This window comes from Lynx rufus, unplaced genomic scaffold (genome assembly GCF_022079265.1).
Source record: "Lynx rufus isolate CCGP_SWC_20201006 ecotype Redwood Valley unplaced genomic scaffold, mLynRuf1.p SCAF_2, whole genome shotgun sequence".
Taxonomy (NCBI): Eukaryota; Metazoa; Chordata; class Mammalia; order Carnivora; family Felidae; genus Lynx; species Lynx rufus.
The window spans coordinates 173699786-173719339 of NW_025814834.1; the positions used below are offsets into that span (position 1 = coordinate 173699786).

The window sequence follows — 19554 nt, forward strand, 5'->3', positions numbered from 1 at the left end:
TCTTACCTGTTCTTTTAATTTTCAAAGTGCACAGACGGCATCCCATAGGACCTATAGCCACGGTAAACACCGCTTGTGAACCCCACTTGCTTTACAAAGTTCAGCACACCATGTAGGCTAACCCCATTACCTCCATCTTATAGACAAGAAAGATACAGATAAGTCCCAAGCAGGGCCATGACCAGAGGAAACAGTACAGTTGGGAAATGAAAGGAGCCAGAGAAGCAGCACAACAGGAAAGATTGGGAGCACAGGTCATCTGGGTCTAAATCCTGTCTTCACCACTTATGGCCAAATAACTCTGGGCAAGCTCCTTCTCTTCTGTGCCTTGGCTTCCCCGTCTCACCTTCCTCAGGTTAAATTAGTTTCTAAAAATCTTTTTTAAATTGCTTCCAATGGAGCCAGTACTTAAGTACCACACACATTAAGTCTCATAATAATTTCAAAGATTATGTTTTCACATTTAGAAATTCTATTGGTGCTAATACAAATATGAGTTATTTTGCTACGTGTGAAATACCCCATTTTCACCTTACAGAAGCTCATCTTTTCACTATCTTTCTGGATATTTGACCTACTTTGCTTAATGTCTCCTTCAGATTGCTTTATTTTCTTCCAAGATGTGAATTCCAGTCCTCTTCCTTGTCCTTCTTCCCCTCCCTCCTCCTCCTCCTTCTTTTTCCCCTCCCCCTCTGCCCTCCTCCTCCTCCCCCTCTTCCTCCTCCTCTTTCTTCTTCTTGTGACACAGTCAGTCAACAAATACTTATTGAGGATCCACTATGTGCTTGTCACTGGTGATACCACAGTGAATGAAGCAAGTTAAAAAAAAAAAAATCACCTCTGTTTGTGGAGTTTGCATTCTAGTGGGGAGCAGAGGGAGAGAATAAACACAAATCAGAGCATTGTAGCATGCCGAAAGAATTTGTGCTATAAAGAAAAATGGAACAGCAGGGAGAGACTTTGTCATTTTACACAGGGCAGTCAGAAAAATCCTTCTTGAAATGATCATTTCTGAGCAAAGTCCAGAAGGAGGTTCGGGACAGAGCCGTGCAGGTATCTGGCAGAAGAGCACTGCAGAGAGAGAAAAGAGCAAGTGCAAAGGCCCTGAGTCAGGAGTGTGCCTGACGCATTCCAGGAAGGTACCATGACTGCAGCAGATTGAAAGGGGGGAGTAACCGACAAGGGCAGGGAAATGACAAGAACCAGATGATACTGGGCCTTTGGGGCTATCATGAGAATTAAAGCCATTCAGCAGCTGTATGAGCAGACGAATGATATGACCCGATTTTGTTTTTTTAAAGAACTGCTGAGGCAGACAGTCTCTCCTTTGCTGTCCTGCCCATGGCTCCCTTGCAGTATATTCAATAAACTTCTACGTCCTTTGTTCTGCCTTCAGTGAGTTCTTTCACCACCCACACCACCGGTCCACGAGGTTGGGTCCTCCCACATGTGGTGACCTCACAGGAAACTTATGCCAGACCAGGACATCCCCTGGATTATCCAGGAATTTCTCCAGACTTTCTCTTGGTGGCCCTGGCTCTGGTCCTCCCCGGGGAACTACCTCTGGCCAAGGTTACTCCATGGTGAGGACCTGAATCTCCAGAGAGAGCCAGCCAGACCACCCTTGCCCAAAAGCATGAGGGATTGCCCCTCTTGCCCTTAGGAGGGATCTTTCCTTCCCTCTCCTCTCTTTTCGGCCCTTCAGCAGCCTAACCCTCGTACAGATAACTGAAGGTCTCTGGCCAGGGTGGCTCCCTGGTAGGGTCTGAAGGTCTGAGGGTGAACAGGTCAGACAGCCAGATCCTGTGAGGGCAAAGGACCCCCTTCCTTGCCTCTCCCACTCTGTCCCCCCAACGTGCGGCACAACTGGGAGCCGAAGCTCATCCAGGGTGAATCTGCGCATGTTATGGATTCAATCTGTACAGCCACCACCTTGCTTTTTTCAGGCCCCCCTCCCTTTTTTTCCCTTGCTCCTGTGGATCCAGCTTCCTCCTTGATCTACAGGCAAAATACATTTGTACACATCTGAGTGGCTTCCTCCCTCTGGGACCATGCAGCACAAGCGTAGTTTTCCTGGAAAGAAACCTGGTCATGGCTACCCTGGCTTCTTCCCTTGTTAGGACCCCTGGCCTCAATACTCATATTCCTGACTATTGGCTCCTGATTATTGGTCCCGCCCTCTTCAATCTCTTTGTTAAATCAAAGAGATTCTTCTAGAATCCAACAATTCCATATACGAATGATGGCTCAAAAAGGATTCCACCCCATACCATCAGAGGATCCCCTTCCCCTAAATTCCATGCACCTGAGCACCAAGGAATTTCACTCAAATCGCCTACCAACACATTGATAAAACACCATGCTCTAGTCTTGAACTGCACAGAACCCCTGATGGACCCATAAGTCTAGGTAGGGACAGTATGTCTCCCCCAGCATGAAGCAGCTACTGAAGATGAGACCTCCACCCAAATGCCAAAGATTCATCATTGTCCACCTGTCAGAGGGGAATGCAGAGGCCACTTTAAGGCAACAGGTTTGAGCAATGGAGACCTGAGAACGGTAGAAGGGTCCACAATGACCAATAGGCTAAACAAGCCCCTTAGGTGACCCACCTCAAAATAGCCATAGGCCCTAGCTGACCAATGGACTACTTACAACTGGGCACAATTCCATACTTTCCCATACCTCACACTACCCCTCCCCCACCCTTAACTATAGCCCCCACCGCTGCCTCTTGCCAGACAGCCTCTCCTTTGCTATCCTACCTGCTACTCCCTTGCCGTGTATGCAACCAACTTCTAGCTCCATTGGGAAAAAAGCAAAAACAAAAAACAAAAACTGCTCAGGCATGAATGTGCTTGCATGTTTCAAAAGGCAACCACAGAAACCGGAAGACCAGGCTTTTGCAATGATACAGGTGAGAGATAATGATAACCTGTGAAACGATCGTCAGCAGTGGAGGCGGTGGGGAGAAATACTTGGGTCCTTGATGTATTTTGAAGATCACCTCAACTGGATTTCCTGATTTACATTTGAAGTATAAGAAAGAGAGGAAATGAGAGCTCTTTGTCCGAGAACCTAGAAGGATGGACTTCTCACTTCTGAGAGTCTGGAAGACTCCGAGAGATGTGATTTGATGCCAATAGAATCAGGTTTTACCACCATGATCTCCCTTGTAATTGGCTAGGTCAGCTGACTCCCAAGTCGATAATGAAAATCAGATGAAAAGAATAGCCAGAAAAATATGAAATACAGGAAAGTTGTGGAGTAGGGGGACCAAGGCTAAAACTTTATTGAAGAAAATAATTAAGCTTCTGGGATTTCAAATTAAAAAAAAAAAAAAGACATGTATTAGCACATGAATAGATAGAATGATCAACAGACAGAGGGCTCACATAATCTTAGATCCATCAATAGATAGGTACATATATACATACGTAAATATATAGATAAAGAGAGGGAGGGAGAAAGAATATTTTACTTTCTAAAAAAAAAATATAGTATTTTAAATTGGTAGGAAGAAGATGAATTAATTAGTAAATGGATAGCCACTGGGGGAAAGATGAAGTTAGAGCTATACCTCCTTCTCACAGCAAAATAAGGATTGGATGGGTCAAAAATATTAAAGTAAAAATCAAACCACAGCAGAATTCAAAGAAAATGTGGGGAAATTATATTACTGCAGCTGGGATAGTTTTTCTCAGCATGACACAAAGCTGTGAAGCCCTAAAAAAAAGAAAAAAAAAAGGTAATTCTGACTCTACATTAAAAAACAAACACTTCTAGGGGCGCCTGGGTGGCGCAGTCGGTTAAGCGTCCGACTTCAGCCAGGTCACGATCTCGCGGTCCGTGAGTTCGAGCCCCGCGTCGGGCTCTGGGCTGATGGCTCAGAGCCTGGAGCCTGTTTCCGATTCTGTGTCTCCCTCTCTCTCTGCCCCTCCCCCGTTCATGCTCTGTCTCTCTCTGTCCCTAAAATAAATAAATGTTGAAAAAAAAAATTAAAAAAAAAAAAACACTTCTATATGGTAAAAATACTAGAATCAAATCCAAAAAGACCAGGAAAACCATGAAGAAAATAACATAAATAATAGATAAAAGTCTACTACTGGGTGAAGGTCATGATTTCAGAGAAAAATAAATGTAAATGTCTCTTACAAAGATATGCACCACATCACTTTTGAGGTTAAAAATAATGTAATTAAAAATAGTAAGTAATAAAATTGGAAAAAAAAAGTGCAACCATTCCTCACTAATCCAATCAGCAAAGAACCATTAGTTCTAAGTTGGCAAGTATGTAGGGAAACAGACCTCCTCATACAGAGGTGGTGGAGACTCTAGAAAAACCAGTTACATCAGCATTTAAATGAACATAACTCTTTGATCCAATTTGTCTACTTTTATGAATTTACCCTGGAGACATTTTCACTCAAGAATTTCTTAAATGCAGGGCAGGGCACCTGGGTGACTCAGTCAGTTAAGTATCCAGTTTGATCTCAACTCAAGTCATGATCTCGCTGTTTGTTGGTTTGAGCCCACGTCAGGCTCCGTGCACCCAGGCGCCCGGAGCTGTCCCCATCTTGACAAATAGCACTACTACCTACAATAGGAACAGTGACCTAGTTTTGTTTAATTGTCAAAAATTAGATACTTTACTTTTCGGTGCCTCCATTTCTTCATTTGGAAAATGGGTTCATAACAGCATGTACTTCAGAGTATGGTTATGTGTATTGAGTAAAACACCAAGAGATATTGTCATCATTATTTTTGGTTACTTTTTCCATCACCGTGCCCATCTTACAGACCCTGCCTCCAAAAATCTATCCTGAATCCAAAATGCTTCTCTTCATCCCCTCTACTGTTGTCATGCTAGGCCATTATCTACCAGTCTGCTTACTACAATGATTTCCTAACCAGTCTCCCTTCTTTGCTCTTTTGTTTAATATTTTTTGTTTTGTTTTATTTTGTTTTTACTTTTGAGAGAGAGAGAGTGCATGCACATGCTCGTGCACAAGTGAGCAGGAGAGGGGCAGAGAGAGAGGGAGAGAGAGAATCCCAAGCTGGCTCCGTGCTGTCAGCACAGAGCCCCACACGGGGCTTGATCTCAAGAACCCGTGATATTACGACCTGAGTCGAAATCAAGAGTCGAACACTTAACTGACCAAGCCACCAAGGCGCCCCACCCTCCTTCTGCTCTCACACTTACAATCCATTTTCTTCAAGGAAGACAGTGTCATTTAACAGGGGGAAAAAAATCAGATCATGTCACTTTTTGATTAAAAAACTCCAATGGCTTCTGATCAAAATTCACATAAAACCCAAACTTCTTCCCTGGCTTACAAATTCCTTGCCTGACATGATCTCCCTCCTCCTATCTCTCAACCACTCCCCTAACCCTTTTATTTCTTCATCCTCTTCACTCTGCTCTGGAAACACAAATATGCCAAGTTTCTTCTCACCATAGAGCCATTAGTCCTTTTATGGATTCTGCCCCCGCCCTTAACTACACTAGCATTTTTGGCTCCTTGCCAAAAAGTTCCCTGTTCAGGGATATCTTCCTAGACCAGTAAGCTTTAGGGAGCCACTAATCATGCTCTTTGGCATGGCTCTATTTTACTTTTCTGAATAGTGCATAGGGCTATCTGATTTTTTCTTATTGTTTTATTATTAGCTGCCTTCAACTGGAACATAATGTTCCATGAGCCAGAGCCTTGCCTGTCTTCTTCTCCACTGTATCTCCAGTGCCTAGAATAGAAACCAACCTGTGATAAGTGCTCAATAAATGGTTGTTGAGCAATAAATGAATACTATTCCTCAGCAGCTGCAGTGTGCACACATATCACCTCACCAGGTTCACCTGTCTAGGGCAGGGTTAAGGGTTAAGTGTCCTTGGGACCTGGTCACTGTCTACGGTTTGCAACAAGTTTCATCAGCAGCCATTTTGTCAGGCTTCACCTTGCCGAAAATTCAGAAACAGTACAAATTAAACCAGATCAGTAAAGTAGTATTAAGAGTTTATCGTGCACATAATAGCAGTTCACAGTCTGGGAAATTTCCAGCCCCAAAATGATATGAAGCTCAGAGACATGACTATGGAGGATGGCTTATACAGTCAAAATTAGGAAGCTATTTAACCATTACAAAGGATTGGTTATTGAAGTGGGCATTTCTAGACAGCAGGAGATTGGTAAAAGAGATTATCTTACAGCGTTTCGGGAAGGTAACTGAAGTCTCTTTTATGATTATGAGGGCATTTACAAAAAATGATCCAAGCAAAGTTTTGCTTATGTTCATAAAATAAGCTAGATTGTGTGTTGCTTACATGACTTACATGGTATTGTCTGCTCAGGGAATTTTCAAGTTTAGGCTCTATTTTATATTTGAATAGATTTTATATTTGAATTTATATAGAACCTTTGAATGTTCTAATTCCCAACCTTTTCTGTACCAACATTAGGAAAAAATTGGCATCAAACACTAATGCCAATCTTTTTAAAAAAATTTTTAATGTTTATTTATTTTTGAGAGAGAGAGAGAATCTGAAGCAGGCTCCAGGCTCTGAGCTGTCAGCATAGAGCCCAACACGGGGCTCGAACTCAGGAACCGCAAGTTCACAACCTGAGCTGAAGTCAGATGCTTAACTGACTGAGCCACCCAGGCTCCCCACTAATGCCAACCTTCTAACCACACCCGTGTTCTCGTTTTTCTATCTTATCCATCCCATTTTGCCATTTCTTGTTGATTCTTATCACCTGTAAACATGTGTCATGTGTTGTATGATGCAATGTGTGTATAGCAATATGTAAGTATAGATATGTGTGTGTATCAATGTATATATGTATATTTATATGCCTTTTATATATACTGTACATACAGCAATGTGTATATATGTGTATATATGTGTGTATGTATGCATAAATCATATTATGTGTATATATATATATCATATGTATGTAAAATATATATACCTATTGACCATTTAGCATCCATTATCTCTCATATCTTAACAGCACCCGGTTTTCTTTTGGGAAATTACAGCTTCCCCACTGTGTTACACCATAATGGGATTGTAAATCAAGGCACCTGAGTCCCCCAGCAGAGGAGCAAGGGCATAATCTAAGCTAGACCGGCAGGAATCTCAAATTTTGGAGCCCTGAAAGATGGGGGAAGGAGGTAGAGTTCATGCTTTCCAGCAGCACTAGATGGGATAGTGGAATGATTCCTGCAGCCTAGATGCCTACAGATATCTTCGTGGGGTTCAGGGCAGGCTGCCCTAAAACATGCCGCTTTGGCATATTGATTGTTTTGAATTAAAATCACTTAAGAAACAGCCAGTGCAGTAAGGACACTCTGACTCTCCTCTGACCTCCTGAAAGCTTTAGCAAATAAATTCCTCATGTGAAATGAACCCTCCCTACACCTGGAGGGTAAGAGGACATTCTTACACCAGATATAGGAAATTCACGGCCAAGAAGGCTGTATAAACAAATTTTGTAACTTCATCATTACAATTTGCTACCTCGAATGCAAACCCCTTTGAACTGTCAATTCTTCAAAAATTATTGTTTCTCTGTCTAAAAGGTATAAAAGCTGCTTTGGTCACTTCTTTGAGCTTCATATTCTTGGGGCTCCCCTAGGTACAAAATTAAATTTGCGTTTCTCCATTGATCTGTCTTCTATCAATTTAACTATAAGTCCAGCCAAAGGACCTAAAAGGAAAGAAGGGAAATATTTTCTTCCCCTTACAGGCTTTAATCCAGTCCCAGATTTTGTCCTGGTTTGAAGCCTCCTCTCTAAATCTTTAATTTTTTTTTTAATGTTTATTTATTTTTGAGACAGAGACAGAGCATGAACGGGGGAGGGGCAGAGAGAGAGGGAGACACAGAATCGGAAGCAGGCTCCAGGCTCCGAGCCATCAGCCCAGAGCCTGACGCGGGGCTCGAACTCATGAACCGTGAGATCGTGACCTGAGCTGAAGTCGGAAGCTCAACTGACTGAGCCACCCAGGCGCCCCTCCTCTCTAAATCTTTAAATGGTCCTCCAATCCTGTCCCTTTGTAAGTTTTCTAGAATTGGTTTTTGTTTGTTTGGTTTTTTTGCTTATAAGATTGTTTCTTTATTCTTAAGAATCAAATATTTAATTCTATTTATACATCATTTATATTTATATAAATATATAATATATATCTCATATAGTATATATTACATTATATATACTATATATTTGTATATAAATTTATATATATTTATATTGTACATATAATACACATGCAATATACATGCATCATCTTATCACTTCAATTTTTATCTCTAATAGCCAATGAAATAATACCTTTATCATAGTAGCACTTCCATCCCCCCCCAGTTTTTTCTGTATTTATCAGATATGCTGGATGAATAATATTTGTAAGTCATCTTAAAACTAAATGGAACAAAAAACCTAAAAAATAATAACACAAAGGAAGGCAATAACTTACAAGTATATGCAGTCAGTGATACCATTTGCACATGCGTGTGTGTGCTCATGCGTGGTGGAATGAATTGGTACAGTTGTTCTGGAGCATAGCAATAAGTGAGTTTGTGAAAGTTATTAAGTTGAAAGTTTCAAATTGAGTCATTTTAGTATCAGAGAATGTCAACTAAGTGCTGCAGAAAGTAAATGCTCCAGAGAGAAACTTCTTAAAGAATGGGGGAATGTAAGATAAAATAATAAAGATACTTCACAGATCAATTTCACCCTCTTTATCCCACTGTGGTGGCCCTGCGATTATTTTGAGGAGGACAATTAAGAACGGCCAGTCTCCATTTCAGTGCCAAAGAGAGTGCGTGCTGTTCAGAAAGCCCCAAAGCATTTCCAGAAAGCCCTACAGCTATTAAGAAACAAAACTAGGAATTGACTATGAGTTGTTGACCTATCACCTAATTCTCTTTTCCCTTTTTTTTTTTTTTTAATTTTTAAATGTTTATTCATTTTTGAGAGACAGAGAGAGACGGAGCATGAGCGGGGAAGGGGTAGAGAGAGAGGGTGACAGAATTTGAAGCAGGCTCCAGGCTCTGAGCTGTCTGCACAGAGCCTGACACAGGGCTCGAACTCATGAACTGCGAGATCATGACCTGAGCCAAAGTCAGACGCTCAACCACTGAGCCACCCAGGCACCCCTAATTCTCTTTTCTTTATATTATTGTTCCCTTTTATCTTTTTTCTCCAAAAATATCAATCTTACAAAAGAATTATTCATAATACTCCCTTAGAATCTTCCCCTAGATTCACTAGTTTTTTTAGATTTTACTGCATTCGTGCTCCTGTTTTCCCTGCTTCCCTCCTCCTCAGCTTCCCCTCTCTTCCTGCCCTCCCCCCCTTTTCTGTTTATCTGAACCATTTGAGAATTAATTACAGGCATCATAATATCTAACCTTAAACATTTTAGCCTGTATATACTAAAAAAAAAAGGATGTTCCTATATTATCATAATAAACTATCACATTTAGAAAATTTAGCATTGAGGGGAGCTTGGGGGGCTTAGTCGGTTAGGTGTCTGACTTCCGCTCAGGTCATGATCTCACAGCTCACAGGTTCGAGCCCCATATCAGGCTCTGTGCTGACATCTCAAGAGACTGGAGCCTGCTTGGTATTTCATGTCTTCCTCTCTCTCTGCCCCTACCCCCCTCAAAAATGAATAAACAAAAATTTTTTTTAAAAAAATTATCATTGATACAATGAAAAGTTCTGTCATTTGAATAGATTGTTTTCTTAAAGCAGTTTTAAGTTTACAGAAAACTGAGCAGATACTACAGAGTTCCCACATACACCATTCTCCCCCTCACTCGGTCTCCCCTGGTACTCACATCTGAACATCTTGATACATTTGTTATAATTGATGAGCCAGTATTGATACATTATCATTAACTGAAGTCCCAGGTTTACACTAGGGTTTACTCTTTGTGTTCTACGGGTCTACGGGTTTTGACAAATTCATGTCATGTATCCAATTACAGTATCGTACAGAATAATTTCAGTGCCCTAAAAATCCTCTGTGCTTCACCTGTTCACTGTCTACTTCCATCCCCCAAACGCTTGGTAACCATTGATCTTGTTACTGTCTCCATACTTTTTGCCTTTTCCATTATGTCATGCAGTATGTAGGCTTTTAAGACTGGGTGCTTTCACTAAAAATAAGTATTTAAGTTTCTTCCATGTCTTTTTGTGGCTTGATAGCTAAAATCTTTTTATTGCTACATAATATTTCATTGTATCCACGGATCACAATTTGCTTATCCATTCACCTTTTGAATGATATTTCAGTTGCTTTCCGGGGTTGGCAAATATGTGTAAAGCTGCTATAAACATTTACGGGCACGCTTTTGTGTGGACATAAGTTTTCAGCTCATTTGGATAAATACCTAGGAGCATGATTGCTGGATCCTATGGGGAGCCTATCTTCAGCTTTGTAAGAAACTGCCAAACTGGGGCGCCTGGGTGGCGCAGTCGGTTAAGCGTCCGACTTCAGCCAGGTCACGATCTCGCGGTCCGTGAGTTCGAGCCCCGCGTCGGGCTCTGGGCTGATGGCTCAGAGCCTGGAGCCTGTTTCCGACTCTGTGTCTCCCTCTCTCTCTGCCCCTCCCCCGTTCATGCTCTGTCTCTCTCTGTCCCAAAAATAAATAAACGTTGAAAAAAAAAAAAAAAAGAAACTGCCAAACTATCTGCCCAAGTGGCTGTACTATTTTGTACAACCACGAGCAAGGAATGAAAGTTCCCGTTGCTCCACATCCTTACCACCATTTGGTATTGTAGTTTTTTTGTGTTTTTTTTTTTTTTTGTCGTAGGTTTGCAGTGGTATCTTATTATTGCTCAAATGTGCAATTCCCAGAGACATATAATGTCAAGGAGCTGTTCATATGCTATCTGTATATCTTCTTTGGCGAGGTGTCTGTTCAGATCTTTTGCCCACTTTGTAATTGGGTTGTACTGTTGAGTTTTACGAATTCTTTGTGTACTTTGGATATATTTAATAGGGTATATTTTGTGCAGATATTTTCTCCTAGTCTGTGGCTCGACTTTCCATTCTTTTATTTTTTTTTAATGTTTTTATTTATTTTTGAGACAGAGAGAGACAGAGCATGAGCAGGGGAGGGGCAGAGAGAGAGGGAGACACAGAAGCCGAAGCAGGCTCCAGGCTCCGAGCTGTCAGCACAGAGGCCGACGTGGGGCTCGAACTCACAGACCGTGAGATCGTGACCTGAGCCGAAGTCGGACACCCAACCGAGCCACCCAGGCACCCCAACGACTTCCCATTCTCTTAAGAACATCTATCACAGAGCGATTTTTTTAGCTTTCAATGAAGGGCAACTTAACTTTTTCTTTCATAGATTGTGCTTTTGCTATTGGATCTAAAACAGGATTGACTTCGGTGGCCACAAGATGACCAGGTTTCCACCCCAGCTGCCAAATCTTAAAAGTTTATAGAGAGGCTTTAACTGGCTTCCGCCATATATACCATCCAGATAGTCTCAACACCACACTTATAAAGTTGTATCCTTGGGGTAGCTTCTGGGAGCAGGGAAGGCAGGCCAGCTGCACATTCCAAGGACAGGGGAGGGGATGCGGAGATCTTGCCTAGATCCAGCTCTAGGGTCAATTGGCACTGACGTCTTCTCGATAACCGAGCCCCATAATCCACAGGGGAAGATTTGATCCCATGTCCCGAAACAATTGTAACAACAGTTACAAGACTGGAGTCACCGTGTTTCTTTTGTGAAGGTGTTTAATATTCTCAGAACTTAGCTCATATCCTTCCAATGAGGAATGAAGGACCCCAGCTGAACAGCCAGAGTCTGAAGGGATGATGTGAAAACGGACAAGGTGGCAGACACTGAAGAGGATAAAGTCAGTAAGATGATCAAAAGTGAGAACAAAATTCGATCTAAAAAATAGCTACCTAAATATTTCCTTTGACCTGGCCCTTGATGTGTGGGCAGAATTTTAACATATATTCCAGGCAGAGAGACTGGCCAAAAAAACCAAAAGTAAATGGTGAGATAGAGCATGGTACACAAATATACATGAAGCAAGTAGGACGTAAGCTGAGCCTTGAAAGATGAATACGATATATAGAAGGAGCAGCCAGGGTGCTCCAGGCGGGAGATAAGAGGTGAATATGTCCAAAGGTGAAAATAAACACGGGTAATAGAAGAAAGTGTGAAGTCAGGCTTGCATGGAACCAGAGTTCACTTCTGAAGATAACGGGACGCTTCATCTGATGTGTCAGGCTGGGGAAGAAGGAGGCTGGCAAGAAGTTTGGAGGCTTTGGAGGCTGAGGGGGAGTGTGTATAGGTAACACAGGAAAAAGGAACTCCCTCCCGATACAGCTCAGGAAAACGGCACTAATTCTGCTCTCGGGCAAGCTGTGTTTGATTTTTTGCTTTGCCACTCACTGGCGTTTTGAACTTGAACAAATGATTTCACATCTACAAACTTCAGTTCCCTAATCTGAAAAGTTAGGACAATAGCACCTGCATCGCAAGCCTGTTAGAATGATTCAGTGAAATAATAACGTAAAATGTCCTACTAATCCTTCCATATAGGAAGCCCGGAGGATTACAATTCTCATCTCAGGTATAAGAAGAGATTTTATTCCCAGTTTCTCCCACTGAAGAATCAAACGCCCAAGGTATGGCGTGTTCCTTCCCACCAGTTACACGACTGGAGTCACCGTGTTTCTTTTGTGAAGGTGTTTAATATTCTCAGAACTTAGCTCATATCCTTCCAATGAGGAATGAAGGACCCCAGCTGAACAGCCAGAGTCTGAAGGGATGATGTGAAAACGGACAAGGTGGCAGACACTGAAGAGGATAAAGTCAGTAAGATGATCAAAAGTGAGAACAAAATTCGATCTAAAAAATAGCTACCTAAATATTTCCTGGAACACCGGTTCCTGAGTGAGACCAGCAAGGGTTCAGCTTGGTTCAACAAGAATTAGACAACCTGGAGTTTTATAAACCAGGGTAAAACTTACCCCGGGATAAAGGATAATGCCTGGCAAGTGGCAGAGGACAGATTGCTGGTAATATTTTATTTCCTGTTCTGTGTGCTACTTATACAGGATGAGTTAACTTTCTGCAAATTCACTGAGCTGTGCACTTATCATTTGTGCACTTTTCTGGGTATATGATAAACTTCAACAAGTGATTTAAAAGCTTTTCACACCATAATCCCAGGGCAAAAGGGGCTACTCGCCATACATTTACATAAATAAGAGAGGCATTTTAAATGTGCCTCACTGTAGAAAAATGATCAGTTTTTCTAGAATTAAAATTTGAACATCAACCCATTAAAAAGTTATATATAAATCAAAGGGTATCACGTTGCATCAGATGGCTTTATCTTTCACGAAATGGTATCTACCCATTACCTGCAAAGAACAGAAAATAAGAATAATTTTTTAAAGGGTATGTGGTATACATCCATCTCTATATATCTAACTCTGTTTTCCCTGGAGGACTCATAAAATCATAGAAGCTCAGTGTTAGAGAGTCTTAAAACCCTTCTAATCCAGCATTCCTCCTGACAGTTACATTCTTCCCCAGATAACCTATTGTGATTTCTCTTTGAATGATGCTGGTGACAACTCCTTCGTACCCTGTTTCACAGTTGCTATAATCTATTTTCTTGTAAGTGATAGTGAAACATGAGTACATATCTTTGAATAAAAAGACTAGGGTTCCTATTTTCACAGTGGCACTTAATCTGCTTTTGTGGGCTTTGGCAAAACACTTCACTGCTCTGAACTTATTGGACCATCTGTAAAATGGGAATAATAACTTCATTTTAGAGAGAGGGTTGTGAAAATAGATTCAGCTACAAGTTCTGAAATATCTAATACCTCACAAGTGTGAAATCTCATCTATACTGATCAGTCTCCTCAGGACACATTGCACTGAAGTTCTTAACAACAATGATCTGAACACAAGCTTTGTGAAGGGAATATTGCATGCATTTGTTTCTCAAATGTGCCCTTTCTCAAAAGTGCCCTTTCACTTAAGTATGAAGATTTTCCCCTGTTTTTCTTCCAGAAGGTTTATAGTTTCAGGTCTTATGTTGAATTCTTTAATCCAGTTTGGGTTAATGTTTGTATATGATGTAAGATGAGGGTCCAATTTCATTCTTTTGCAGGTAGATCTTGTTTTCCCAATACCATTTATTGAAGAGACTATCCTTTCCCCATTGTGTGAATCTGGCACCCTTGATGAAGATCATTTGACCATCTGTATGCAGGTTTGCTTCTGGGCTATGACGTTCCATTCATTAGCATATCTGTTTTTTATGCCACTATAGTACTTTATTAATTGCTACAGCTTTATCAGAAGTTTTAAAATCAAGAAATGTGAGCCCACCAGCTTTGGTCTTCCTTCTCAAGATTGTTTTTGGCTATTTGGGGTCCTTTGTGGTTCCATGTGAATTATGCTATTATATTTTCTATTTCTGTAAAAAAAAATGCCATTGGGACTTTGATAGGAATCACATTGAATCACTTTGGGTAGAACGGACATTTTAACAGTATCAGGTCTTCCCATCCATGAACATGGGGTGTCTTTCCACTTATTTGTGTCTTTTTAAATTTCTTTCAACAATGTTTTATAGTCTTCAGTGTGGAGGCCTTTTGCTTCCTTGCTTAATTCCTTTTTTGGTGTGTTTATTTACTTTTAAGACAGTGCAAGTGGGGGAGGGGCAGAGAGAGGGGGAAGGAGGATCCAAAGTGGGCTCTGCGCTGACAGCAGTGGGACTATGTGGGGCTTGAACTCATCAACTGTGAGATCATGACCTGAGCTGAAGTCGGACGCTTAACCAACTGAGCCACCCAGGTGCCCTGCTTCCTTGTTTTATTCCCAAGTGTTTTGTTCTTTTTTTTTTTTTTTTTATGTTTATTTATTTATTTATTTTGGAGAGAGAGAGGGCAGGCGAGGGGCAGAGAGAGAGGGAGACAGAGAATCCAAAGAAGGCTCTGTGCCATCAGCACAGAGTGCAATGGGGGCCTGAACTCACAAACCATGAGATCATGCTCTGAGCTGAAGTCGGGAGCTTAACTGACTGAGCCACCCAGGTGCCCCTGTTTTATTCTTTTTTAAGCTAGACAAATATTATCTCTTTCATGATGGCATAATCTTATATATAGAAACCCCTCAAGATTTCACACAAAAAACTGTTAGAATTAACAAATGAATTCATCAGAGCTGCAGGATACAGAATCAATCGGTTGCATTTCGGGGCGCCTGGGTGGCTCAGTCAATTAAGCATTGGACTTCAGCCCAGGTCATGATCTCACAGTTCATGAGTTCAAGGCCTGCATGGGGCTCTAAGCTGTCAGCATAGAGCCTGCTTTGCATCCTCTGTCTCCCTGCCCCGTGCTCTTCTCTCTGCCCTTCTCCTGCTTGCACTCTCTCTCTCTCAAAAATAATAAATTTTTTAAAAAATTTAAAAAAAATCACAAAAATCAGTTGCATTTCTATACCCTGACAACAATCTAAAAGAGGTCATTTTTGTATCCACTCTGACAGACTTTGTTTTTTAATGAGTGTATTTAGACCACTGACATTTAAAGTGGTTATTGATACAGTTGTATGGATATGTACCACATGCATTGCTTTTTTTACTCCTTGCGCTTGATTTTTGTTCCTGTTTTTGGCTTCAATTGCCTCGGCCTTTTCTGGTTTTAACTGAGCATTTTATACAATTCCATTTTCTCTGCTGTCTCAAGCAGATCAATTACATTTCTTTTTTTTAGTTAAGCGGTTGCCCTAGAATTTATCACACACATGTCCAAATGACCCAAATCCACTTTCAAATAACACTGTGCTGCTTCATTAGTGGTGCAGGTACCTCATAATAGTTTCCCTACTGTCTTCCCTTACAACATTTCATCATTCATATCACTTATTTATAAGCTATAATCACTGAATACATTGCTGCTATCTTTATTTTGATCAAACTGTTATTAGATAAATTAAGAATAAGAAAAACAAAAGATTTATATTACCTTTATTAATTTCTTCTCTAATGCCCTCCCTTTCTTTCTGTCGACCTGAGTTCCTGACCTGTAACTTTTTACTTCTTTAGGAAGAACTTATTCTAACATTTCTTGTAAGGCAGTTCTACTGGCAGAAAACTCCCTCAATTTTTTGTTTGAAAAAATGACTACTTCTCCTTCATTTTTTACAAAAGCTTACTAAGTTAGGATTCACTTTTATGAAAGTATATCAGCAAATATTAAAATGTTATACTTGCGGGGCGCCTGGGTGGCGCAGTCGGTTGAGCGTCCGACTTCAGCCAGGTCACGATCTCGCGGTCCGGGAGTTCGAGCCCCGCGTCGGGCTCTGGGCTGATGGCTCAGAGCCTGGAGCCTGTTTCCGATTCTGTGTCTCCCTCTCTCTCTGCCCCTCCCCCGTTCACGCTCTGTCTCTCTCTGTCCCAAAAATAAATAAACGTTGAAAAAAAAAAATTTAAAAAAAATAAAATGTTATACTTGCTATTTTAAATTTTTTTTTTTAACGTTTATTTATGTTTGGGACAGAGAGAGACAGAGCATGAACGGGGAAGGGTCAGAGAGAGAGGGAGACACAGAATCGGAAGCAGGCTCCAGGCTCTGAGCCATCAGCCCAGAGCCCGACGCGGGGCTCGAACTCACGAACCGCGAGATGGTGACCTGAGCCGAAGTCGGACGCTTAACCGACTGAGCCACCCAGGCGCCCCCTTGCTATTTTAATACTATGATACAAACACAAGACACAAAATATCCAGTATTAAATACTGATCTCCTTTGCCTGACTCTTTTTAAATATTGAGTATTTTATATTTTATAGAAAGGAACTTTTAGAGTTTAGTCAATACTTATATTATGTATTAGTGTTCCTCACCAAAATCTTCATGAAATCTAAGAAGTTGGTATTAAAGTAGCTATTTTTTTTTCTTCTTGAATATTCTAAATGCCAGTTTAGATCAGCATTCAGATTTCCAGGGCATCAAAGATATACTAATACAGGACACACGAACATTCTTTGGCACATTTAAGTTTGTTTTCAGTATGACAGAAATGCCTTCAACTTTCAGATAATGGGGAAGAAACATCCTAAGCAAATATAAAAGATTGGTGGGCCAAGTTACTTCCTAGCAAAAGTAATACATCACTTCAATCAATTTTTACACTAAATTCTTAAAAGCATTTGAAAAACACTTGTGTCTTCTAATTGTTGATGCACTCATGTGGTGGAAGATTAGACAAGTAATAGAAATCTTTGTTTTCAAATAAGTGGTCTTAATTTTTCTTCTTAGAGACGTTTAAAGCAGCTTATCACAAACATATGCAAACTATCAATTTTTGTGGCTTTCAGGTAAAGTCCAACACTTGGTTCATACAGAGTGTATGAGAAGAGGTTCTGATTCGGGAAAGGCAGAAAACAGATTATCCTATCCTACGCAGACTGTTTATCTACATGTTAAGTACATGGGGATGTGCTATAGTACTCCAGGACGATGCTTCCTGTTTTGAGGACGGTGAGACACAGGTAGCACGCACCGGAGGGCATGGGAAGTTGGAACCTGGGGCCTTACCACCGTGTTGGGGCTTCAGAAGGGAAATCTCACAAGGCGTACCCAAAAGGAGGACTAAAACACCTTCTTCCAATGTTAATTTAGCCCCTGTTGAAGACCTAGGCTCAGTGCCGGAGGCTCTGATGCAACGCTTTTTCGTCTTCAAAGAGTTACAAATGCAGGCTCTTGTTCCGAGGTGCTGCGGACCAGTGGATTTATTTATCCACCACGTGTATGCCACTTAACCTCTCCGTGTCAGTTTCCTCCACGGCAGGACGGAAGTAAAAAGAGCATCTCTTGCGTAATTTGGTCAGAATGAAACGCTTCACGTACAGACGCAAGGGTGCTGCCTGGCATTCAGCGAGGCGCCCAAGAAATGCCAAGTGCTGCCCTTATCAGTCCTGTTCACCCGGCAAGATTCCAACGTTTGGATGAGAGAGGGCGATTGAAAAACACTGAGCTCCAGTGCCTGTGGCGCTCTCGGGGAGATGCACCACAAACCCAAGATCCCCAGTCGTCTCAGACGGAGACGCGCTTTCTAAACAGAGAAGAACAACGCGCCTGGCCTAGCCTGTTCCAGACGCGCGGCGCGGGGCCGCCCACGACTTCGGTGCCAGGCTTTCCGGAGCGCAGCGCGCCGGGCCGGGGGCCGGGGGCCGGGGGCCGGGGGCCGGGGGCCGGGGAAGGAAGCAGGGGAAGAGGAAGTTCACTGGGCGCGGCAGCAGGCGGGCGGGGCCAAGAGCCGGGACCGTGCAGGCGGGCGGGGCGCAGTGGGGGAGCTCGGCGCGGCAGGGGCGGGGCGCGGCGGAGTCGGGGGCGGGCCGGCAGTGCCGCGAGCTCGGCTGCAGGGACCGGCGGGGACGTCGCCTGCTCCGAGCTCAGCCGAGCGAGAGGACTTTGCGAGCCATGCTCGCGGCTGTGGGCTCCCTGGCGGCCGCCGTCTGGGCAGTGCTGCATCTGCGCACGGTCCTGCTGGGTGCCGTCGCCTTTCTGTTCTTCGCTGATTTCCTCAAAAGACGGCGCCCCAAGAACTACCCGCCGGGCCCCGTACCCCTGCCCTTCGTGGGCAACTTCTTCCATCTGGACTTTGAGCGGTCGCACTTGCAGCTTCAGCGGGTAGGAGCGGGTGAAGGTGCCCTGACCCTGACCTGCAGGACAGGGGCCGTCCCGGGGATCGAGGGCGGGAGGCTGGGGGGCTGTGCAGCTAATGCAGGGACCCTGGTAAACCCTGCTTTGAGCCCCGGTTTCCCAATGGTCAGCTGGCATGATTACACCTGCCCTTTCTAGAAGTGAAATAATAGTCACTGTTTACTATTAAAGTATGCCAGACTTGCTACATTCTTTATTGTGTATCTTGTGAAATGTTACTGGAACAGCGTATTTAGGACATGATCACTTTGTCCTCTTTAATATTTTTATCGTTGGGGGAAAAAAACGCTGTACTTACCTTCTTTGAGGCTGTATTTACTGAGTGTAAAATGGTGACAGTACTACCTAAATCCTCACCACTTTTCAATAACTGAGCCCCTCGCTTTCAATCTCTTCTCCCTGCGATCTGCTGTCACTAAAGTAATCGTAAAATGTCATCCCTCGGCTTAAATTTTCTTAGTGCTTCCCACTGCTTTCCAGAGTGAGGACTTATCTGGGAGCCCCTTGGAACTCTTTCTGACTAAGCCTCTTTCCACCTTTTTATAATCATATCCCGCCAGGGCTCCTTAACCCTGGCTCCTCTGATTTACTTAAAATTCCCTCCAACATCCAAACTTCTCCCAAGAATCCTCAGCTGGTTTCCTACCGCTCAGCACAGGCACCTAGCTGAATGACAACACTGTGATAGGTGGTTGTGAAGGTTAAATAAAAACAATGGTCAGACATGGCTTTTACTAGGCGCACAGTATTAGTCCCCTTTCCCTAGACATGCCTGGAGCACTTTAAACTCATGTCTATCTATACTCCAGTACAGAGGGAGAAGGTTTT

At 42.5% G+C, this 19554-nt stretch overlaps 1 protein-coding gene across 1 annotated transcript in view; it reads left to right on the forward strand.

The window, feature by feature from the left end:
* Positions 1-18483: 18483 nt before the first annotated feature.
* The window catches only part of LOC124516300 (cytochrome P450 2J2), a 32544-nt gene continuing 31473 nt past the window's right edge, over positions 18484-19554 (forward strand). The window contains exon 1 of the mRNA XM_047085583.1: positions 18484-18693. Coding sequence (XP_046941539.1) covers positions 18484-18693 — 210 coding nt within the window. The remainder of the gene's footprint in view (positions 18694-19554) is intronic.